At 33.4% G+C, this 10,042-nt stretch overlaps 1 protein-coding gene across 1 annotated transcript; it reads left to right on the forward strand.

Moving 5' to 3' along the window:
- Window positions 1-4,944: 4,944 nt before the first annotated feature.
- Window positions 4,945-9,640, forward strand: LOC132752606 (uncharacterized). The gene is made up of 2 exons (XM_060742944.1): window positions 4,945-4,992; window positions 6,156-9,640. Exon 2 carries the CDS (start codon window positions 7,049-7,051, stop codon window positions 9,290-9,292), a length of 2,244 nt encoding a protein of 747 aa, XP_060598927.1. The 5' UTR covers window positions 4,945-4,992; window positions 6,156-7,048; the 3' UTR covers window positions 9,293-9,640.
- The last annotated feature ends 402 nt before the right edge of the window (window positions 9,641-10,042 follow it).

Genomic DNA, 10,042 nt, shown 5'->3' on the forward strand with positions numbered 1-10,042 from the left:
ACTGTTCGTCAACAAAAGTTTTATGTCATAAGTTTCCGCAAATGCAACATTGAGGCCATGTGGCAAAATTAAAACACGATCAATGAATATATCTGGAGAAGACATGAAACTGCTTTGGTGTACAGTCTACATAGGATAAACAGGTGCTAAGTTATATCTTCAGGAACGACCGCCTCCGTGGTCGAGGGGTTTGAGTCGATGACTTCTAATCCAGTTACCTCTCTGGCGTGGGTTCGATCCCCGGGAGATGCTTTGGTAGTTTAGCACGGAGGAAGGTAGTCTAGTACTGGTGTAACTCTCCAGGAACGATGGAAACTACCCGCCCATATGACTGAAATACTGTTGGGAAAAGGCGTAAAATGAAACAAACAAACAAACAAAATTCTTCAGGAAAACCTGAATCAGCGGTCACCTGTATTCAGCAGTAACGTACATGGCTTAAACCGCCAAGGAAAAAATATTTAAAACTTACACTTTTTTTCTCAGATAACTTGTTTTAAGCAACCGCCTTTCTAAAGCAGACAATAAGTAGTTGGGCTTCCCCCAAGAAGCGGCTAAGTAAATTGTATCATTATATACCATGTAACGTATATAACCGGGATTATGGAGGGCGTTCGTTGCCAAAATTCCAGACATGTAAAGTGTTCCTTTTTTAAAATGACTTTTGAAAATGCAAACTTGTATGCCTAACATTTTTTATTGTACCCGTGCATAGCACATAATATGCCTCTTAATTCAATCTTTTAATTGAAGGTTCCCGCCTTTATATAACAAGTTTACATATAGATAGTAACAACTGACCTAACATCTAAAACGACAACAAATTTACAAGTTCGTATCTTCCATTGCATGCAATACATATGCATGTTTGCACACTTATAGATCTGAAATATACAAATGAAATGTAAATCTTAAATACAGAAACTAGAGTTAAAGAAAACGTGTTACCAGTTGTAGAGCTACAAGAGTACGTTAACACAGTAACATGTTTAAAATGACAAAAGTAGATTCACAAAGTTAAACGATTTTAAGTCAAGCATAACGCCCCGCCCCTCTCGGAGTATTTACGAACTTCTATTGAGGACAGGTATAAAACGGCGCCTCTCCCATTTTTCTAAATAAAACTTCAGGACAACATACCGCATTTTTCATAACATATATTTGTTACATTTGTTACAAAAGTTTTGTCACGTCACTAGCAACATCACTTGAAAATTGCTGATTTTACCATTTATGATGAAGATAACTTATGCATTAACTTTTTATTTAACATCGTGTTTTCCTGAGAAACATCGGCGATTTGGAAATTTTTAGGGGAAACAATGACCAACTTTAAGGGAGTAATTTTATTGATAATCTAAAAACCATCCAATATTTTTATTGGTATCATTGAAAAATGTATTGGCACAAATTTCATTTTCAACAAAAACTATGCAAGTATTTGCAAAAATAGGATTTTAAAGCGGCCACCGAGATTTCCTTTCCGAAATCAAGAAAATACTTATCCGTAGCACATATGTACAATCTTTAATAAGGTATTTTCAGTATAAATAAAAACTTTTTGCGCTTGTTCATTATTTCTCATGTACAGACTCAGTCAAACCGAGTCTGCAATTCTTATGTAATATTGTTATGATTAATGCTTCCGAGGGCTCACTTTGTTTCCAGATTTTTATACTTCACAACAGCAGGTGTCAAGTGCCGTGTGGCAGCTGTACAAAGTTTCCCCGTACTTCACTTTAGTGTTGTTATATTTTTCTGGTCCTTCGGGATCATTAATGCCAGCGCTATTAAGTGTTGAGAATTGAGTACCGCTCAAGCCGGTGCTAGGGGGCGTGTGGGATGTTGCACTTGTTCATTATTCCTCATGTGCAGACTCAATCAAACCGAACTGCAATTCTTATGTAATTTTGTTGTGATTAATGCTTCCGAGGGATCACTTTGTTTATACTTGTTTAAAGCTTATGGTCTTTACTTTAAAAAATCAATATTCATTTTCTTTTTCGAATAAATGATCGAAAGAAAGGGACGTGTTTTTCTTTCCGAATATATGAGTATGGTTTTATGGGTGAAAAAAAAAAAACAACGATAAGTTTGAAACACAATTTTTAATACTTCTAAGTAATTAATTTCCATTTTTAAGGCATCACTAGAAAGTTCATGAAGGATTCTTTTACTTGAGTCTAAAATTATCGAAATTGACCAAGAAATAAAAAAAAGTAAGTAGGGGGCTCCATGTTTCTCTTACTGAATTTCAGAGTTTTTTTTTTTACTTGGGGACCATATGCCGTTTTTCGTGGAATGTCACATTGAAGTTTCCATGATAATCGCCATATTAACACATCTGTGGATGTTTCAAAATTCAAAATTGTATCAGTTTATGTTGAATTTTGCTTAAGCCGGTGCTATGGGGTTGCGTTTTCCATTACCGTCCATGAACAGGCTCAATCTAACCGAAACTGCAACATTCTCAATTTTGTCGTTTTGAGCGTTCTTTAGGGATTCTTATTTTCTCTTATTTACAGAAAGAAACATGATAAACTTTAATACGAAAATTTATCCATTTTGATTCAATTCATTTTTATTTTAGGCATTTTATAAATCATAATTTCAATCCACAATTATCAAAATTGATTACGAAATAAAAAAAATTTGGAGGGAACGCCGTGTTTTTCTGACCAATTCGAGAGTGTTATTTTCAGAGGAAAAAATGATAAATTTTGAAACAGGGCACTCATAGAAAGCTTATGGAGTAATCTTTCATTTGATACAAAATATATTTGACTTTTTATAGAAATAAAAAAAGTTGGAATGGACGCCGTGTTTTCCTTCTCTTTATTGAGAAATAGGAGAGATGTGACGGGTATTATACCTGTCCGTACATTTACGTAATAGAAGATCGTAAATACTCAAAGAGGGGCGGGGCGTCATGCATGACTTAAAATCGTTTAATTTTGTTAATCTACATTTGTCATTTTAAACATGTTACAGTGTAAACGTTCTGTTGTAGTTCTACAACTGGAAACACGTTTTATTAAATTCTATTTTCTGTAATTCGAGTTTTACATTGCATTTGTATTTTTCAGGTACAGGTGTGAAAACATGCTTATGTATTATATGCAATGTAAGATACGAACTTGTAAATTTGTTGTTGTTCTCCATGTTAGTTCAGTTGTTAAGATTTACATGTAAACTTGTTATTTAAAAGCGGGTGCCTTCAATTAAAAGATTGGATTAAGAGGATATCATTTGCTGTGCACGAATACAATCAAAAATGCTAGACATACACGTTCGCATTTTCAAAAGAAGTTTTCAAAAGGAACACATTACATGTCTGGAATTTTGGCAACGATCGCCCTCCATACGGGATATCCTTCACACCCATGCACCAGAAATGTATGATCTTTTTATGAATAAAAAATCAACCGATTACTACCGATCTCTTCGACAGATTTGCACGTGCCCTACGTGTTCGAGCGAAAGAAGTTCGACAATATATTTTTGTAATCAATTACAGCAAAAGTTGTTGCAAAATTTCCACTAGGACTCCAACTTTGATAAGAAAAATGTATGCAGTAATTTTCCGAAATATGGAAATTGCTATACGTCACGTGATGCTACATTGGATTTAATAGAGAAAGGAACAAGGTCGATAAACGGCATGAACCTTACGGTGACTCACATATCTTATTAAAGACTTACTTTCTATCGTCATATCATTGTCATAGACTTTTATACGTTTCTATGACAAAAACTGATACCTTTTAGAAATTGAAATACCGTTGAATACATAAAGACGACACCCATCTCATTAAATTTAGATAAGGGTAGTGCATACTACCTACTATTTTGCTGATAACCATTTACATGCATACCGATAGCATAGTTACTTAATGTTCTCTAAAACTGCCAGGAATAATGCATATATGACGAAATCATGCTTGAGTATTAAATTCAAAGCGTATTTTTATCCTGTAAGTAAATGCTCTACATCAAGTATGTTTACAGTCATTCCAATAAAATAAAACACACACACACACACACACACACACACACACACACACACACACACACACACACACACACACACACACACACAAAGACCAAAACAAACACAAAAAAACCCCACAAGAAACGGAGGTAAGAAAAATATCTCTTGAACTGAAAAACACGATCAAAACCAACGTTATATAACCAAATTATTTTGCAAATGATAAGCGTACTATGCTTCATAATGATTTACACACTTAATGACTAATAAAAATACGCTTAAACGTGCCGTGATTAAGCACAAAACACACTGGCATGGCAGAAACAAAAGTTATCATAAGAACTCCAGGACATATTTTGAGTTATCGCAAGAACTCCGTAACATTTGAAAAGTCGGGTATAAATTTATTAGCCCGGGCTTTATGTTTGCATCTCTCCATAATTATTAGGTAATTAAGTATAGCAACGAAGAAGATCACAAATGAAAAGGTCAATATGAACGAATTAGCAAGTAATTTGGTAATTTTTCTCAAAACTACCAGATTTTTTTTAAAAAGGCGACAAAATATGGACTTAACGATTTTTTCTGAAACAAAATACAATATGTAGGGCAAGCTTAATTATCAAAGTTTCATTTAGCACCTCAAACTCCCCATTTAAAGTTAAAAATAACCATTTTTACGCGAGTTCTCCAAGTATATAGAAAAGTTTTCCACAGAAATCCGTAACGTTTTCCAGGAACTCCGTGACAGTTATCATAAGAACTCCGAACAAGTTATCATAAGAACTCCATCTTTCGTGTAACATTTCCTCCCCCGGGGCCCCCGTGGGTCTAAATATATGATATTTATGGAGTGAATGGCATTAATAACATCATATAGCTTTTTAATTCATAAAAAAATAATTCTTAAAGCAACACCGATTTTGATTCGATCAGGATTACGTCCCTTATTACAAAAGCGCCATTTGTATGCTTATCTGTGCAACGTTTTTAAGTTCCAGGTATAATAAGAGAAGTAAATCAATTATCATATTTCCACCTCTATTATTCGTTTAAAGGAAATATATTTCATCAGAAAATATTTATGTTGGTTGCTCAGTCGAAACTTTTTGGTCCTTTCTGCCAGTGTTCGGGTAAGGTCTGAAAAACAATGGACATGTAATGAATACGGAAAGTGCAAGCTACCGGCTTAGGTTGATTTCCAAATTTAACACGAAGTGGTATTTTTTTTTAAATAAAACACTTCCGCAGACGTTGTCATACGGCGGTTATCATGGAACCTTAAACGAGACATGTTAACGCCATACAATGACATACTGCGTATGGTCCACATGTAAACGAATGTATGTGCCCTTAGATTATGATGTATGCATAATTGAATACTTATAAAAACTATATTTATACAAATATATCTAGTAAAAGTCCAAAAAAAAATAATTAAATTTACTGATTTAACAGTAAACAATACATTATTTGTTTACTTATTTTTTATAGCTGTGAAACCGAAAGTACAAATTGTCTACCTGATGACATTTATTAAGATTTGAATTGTACATCAATGAGCATTTTAAATTGTATATGACCTGGCCTTTCCACAGTAATTTTGCCAGGCACAGGAGCAAGTTTTGGCAGAAATGGGATGGAAGGGGGTAGTGAATTCGGGTAGAACCCCCAAATTCCCACGTTCGAAAATGTTTGCTACTTTTGTTTGCTACATCAGAATCTACTGTTTTTAACAGTATTCATATGCAAAAAAGATATCAGATAAATGTTACAATTTATCACATTATTGTCATAAAATTAAGAAAACAAAATATAGAAAAATAAATTAATTTTGAAACATTATATATATTAAATGTTTATCTTCACAGTCACTCTTCACTGCTGAAAATGATAGTTATAAGCTTTTTTGGGCATTTTATAAGCTTTTTTGGGCATTTTCTTCTTGATTTTTTTCCAGATCTTTAAACAACAGTTACATGGTAGAACATATTATATGTACCACTGGATTTAGAAGTACTTACATAGGCTATTTTTTAAAACAAAATTTAAAATCAGGATTAGATGTGCCAAGAAATATATTATAATTTCATAAATGATATCAAAATACATGCTCCTGTTATGTTATAAATGTACCAATTGTGAGTTATCTTTTTTATTTCAGGATGTGAGAAAGTCTGAACATGGTGGCAATTAGCAAGTTTTAAATTTTCTTAACAACCATTCCAGGTCTGGTTATATGTCTTTTAGGAAAGCAAGATGTATTCTTGTGTGGATAATGGAAATGAAAATTCAGAGACTGAAAACAGGAAAGACTGCAGTAAAATTTCCAATGATGAAGTTATAAATCTATTTTATAGTATTTTTGCAGAATTGAAATGTGAGTCCAATCATATATTAAAAGCAGAAGATTGCATACTAGATAGAAAACAAAAATTACATAAAATCATTTGTTCGAAATTGAGGTTTCCTTGTGGAAGTGTTTTAAAGGGAAATTATAAAAAAGGTAGTTTTAAGATAGAGGTGGTAAATGATGTGGAAGAAGATTTGCTGGAAAGAAGATGTGAATCACACAACCTTACATATGAACATGTATTTGAAACCTATGAGAACTTGGAACAAAAATTGCCTAGAGTAGGAGTTCAGGAACGTATAAATAAACTCGCACAAATTTTATGCCAAAAAATTGGAGTGCAAGAGGAAATTGTTGATTCAAATAATCTGCAACATAAAGTTTTAAGAAATAGGAAGTTTCTGAAAAGATTAAAAGAAAGCAACGAAAGCAGTGAAACTGATAAAGCGCAAAGAATAATGAAAACAGTTTTCCTTCTTCCTGTTAGAAAAAAGAATTTGTTGAAAGAGTAACAAAGTAGAACAGAGAATATTGACTTGGCTTTCTTACAATCCCAAAATAAAGAGCTGACCAATGGGTTACTGATTGATGTATTTAAAGCTGTAAATAAGGACATTAAAGAACTCCGTAGGGTGTTGAGTAGTCAGTTTACAAAACTTCAATGTGTCAAACTTAGTACACTTGGTACAACAGCAGTGAAAACTATGGATGAGGCTAGCAACTACATGGAGCAAGGGCTTCATGGAGAGTTGAAAACATTTTTGAATTTACCTGCCTTTAAATCACTTTACTCAGTTGAGTCAACAGAGTTCTGTACTCAAGTGGTAAAAATAAACAATAACAAGATAACAGAAGAAAAATGTACAGAAATACCGGATAGAAAATGCATATCATATAATCAATTGTCCGAAACTAGGGATCAGGATGGTGAAGATTCAGACACTGATATTGATGACCAATACAAATCTGACAATATTTCAGAAGAAAATGAGAAACCAGGTCTGATATTAGATGTTCAAGATGGTGATGATATAGAAGATGGAAAGACAAATAAGAGAAAGCGAAAAGCATATGATAATGCTTTCAAACTTCGTGCAGTAAAATATGCTGAAAATACTAGCAACCGAGCAGCTGAAAGAAAATTTGGTATCGCTGAAAAATTGGTGCGTGACTGGAGAAAGTCTAAGGATGTGATTTTACAGAAACCAAGAAACTTTAAGAAAAATGTCACAAAACAAACAGCTCTTGATATGATAGAAAAAGATTTATGTAAATGGTTTCTATTTTATCAAAAGAAAGGCGTAATGCTTGGTAAAAAAGAAATAATGACAAAAGGAAAAATGTTAGCGAAAGTTCAAAAATACAAAGTGAACACTTCGCGGCATTTGTTTGGGAAAAGATGGTGTGATAGATTTTTGAAATCAAATAGTCTTGTTCTCTGTCGCACTAAAGGGAAAGGTAAAAAGCTTAACATAAGTCAAAGTCTTTCATGTTCCATGGATGAAATTGTTGTGGAAGATAAAAGTTTGGGAGATGGTGAAGAGAATAAAATTAAGGATATTGGAGATTGTGACTCCGTTAAAACAGAACCTAAAGAAGATGATGATCCAGAAAGTATTGATCCTCAATCATCATTACACATGACTGATGTTTTTGAAATAGATCCGGAGAATAGTATTCATGCTGAAATTAGAGAACTACATAAAACTGAAGAAGTTGAGAACAGTAAAGGGCTAAGAGTTAAATTGGGTGTTGTTGCAAATATGTCGGATAATGTTGGTCATAAAAGTTTGATATCCGACTCTGAAGCAAAGGCAGCTCATAACTCTGATGTTTGTGATAATGTACAATCTGAACTTGAAACTGATAAAAATCAATTGCTAGAAAAAAAGACTGTGTCTAGGGGAAAAAGGAAACGCTCCTATGATAACATTGCATGCACGTCGCACAGCAGCCAACATGATGAGACATCTGAGAATACCACATTTTCAAAAATTAGGAAAACTGATGCTGTTAAAGATGACTTGGACCAATCTGAAACCTCCCTCCATAAAGAAAGCATTGCTAAAGCAATAGGAACAGATTTTCAAAAGTTTGAGGATGATTTGTTATCATGGATTCAAGAAAAGCAGAAAGAAAAACTGGATATTTCTGCAGAATTAGTTGCAACAAAAGCAAAGGCAGTGTATAAGGATAAAAAGTATGGTTTAGACTCCTGTGCTGATATGATTTCAAATGCTTGGGCTCAACAAATTTTGGAAAGACACAATATAGTTGAAGGAATTATGGATACCAACCTAGAAAACCCTGATGTAAATATTGATATTCCTCCAGAATTACAAGGAATACCAAAAAACAATGATAATGAATCAGAATTCACCGACATGCAAGATGAAAGAGATAAAAAATCAGCAAGACAGTCTTATGATAATGCATTTAAAAGCATTGTCATAAACTTTGCTGAAAGTTCAAGTAACATTTTTGCAGCGAAAGTGTACAAAATTAGTGAAAAAAATATAAGATATTGGCGAAAATCCAAGGAAAAAATTATCAACGGTTGTAAGGATAGAAAGCGGTTCGTTCCAAGAACTTCAACGTATAATGAGCTAGAAAAGGATCTAGCTTCATGGTGCAAGAATATGCATAAAAGCGGGAAAAGGTTATTGCGATCTGCAGTCAGATCAAAAGCAAGTCGGTTAGGCAAGGAAGGAAAGTACAAAGTAGATACGAGTCAGTTTCGGGCATCTAATGGATGGTGCTCACGATTTTTGGAAAGACAAGGTTTGACTTGTGAAAATGGCGCAGCTCACAGAGGTAAAAACCTGCAGGAATTACGTGCCTCAAACGTTGTAACAGCTGAATCTTTTGATGAGTACAAGAATGATAGTGATGAATGTTGGGAAGAAGATGATGATAATGATGATGATGATAATAATGATAATGTATAGATGCAAATTTGATTTTGTAACAATACCAAATCATGAATTGCAGTGCTTCAGGTCTTCAATGCAGACTTAGTGTAATGTTGTTATCTAAGGATTTACTGGAATTATCTTTGTAAATACATGTATTACGTAAATTAAGAAAAGTAAGATATGTTTTTCCAGGCGGTTAAATGCATTTTCACATGAAAACATTCTGGTATATTTTTTATGCAAATGTAAATAAAATTATTTTTCTTTTTATAAATTTTTGTTACCTTGTTTATAAAATATTATTTTACAGGAGATATCTATCTTTTTAGGACAGATAAAAGCTTGATGTGATTAAAGCTGGATGGAATTTGTGTATTATTATTATATAAACAGTGCACATTTGGGCTTTTTATTATTATACATTGTCCACAATGGTTGCAAACGACCTCAGATGTGATGAAACTTGCTTTGAATGATCCGTTCACTAAGGTTCTACCAAATTTCAAATGGTTCAAGTCCTGGCATTGTATGTAGTCAGAGAGGCTAGAAATATATATTTTAAAAACCCTCCATAAGAGCAAAACCTACACATTTGAAATTTAATGTGTTGTGTGGTCCTTTACATACAAAGAGTGGTCAAACTATTTCCATAGAGTAAATATTTGCTGCAAACCAGGGGACAGGGATTCATGGTTTTACATAAACTTTACAGTGAAAATCTTTAAAAAAAAGTCTTTTCAGAATTCTTGCTTGAGAATAATGGGCTTGATATTTGCAAGTTAG

Source organism: Ruditapes philippinarum, unplaced genomic scaffold, assembly GCF_026571515.1.
Source record: "Ruditapes philippinarum isolate M1 unplaced genomic scaffold, ASM2657151v2 ctg3292_1_1_1_1, whole genome shotgun sequence".
Taxonomy (NCBI): Eukaryota; Metazoa; Mollusca; class Bivalvia; order Venerida; family Veneridae; genus Ruditapes; species Ruditapes philippinarum.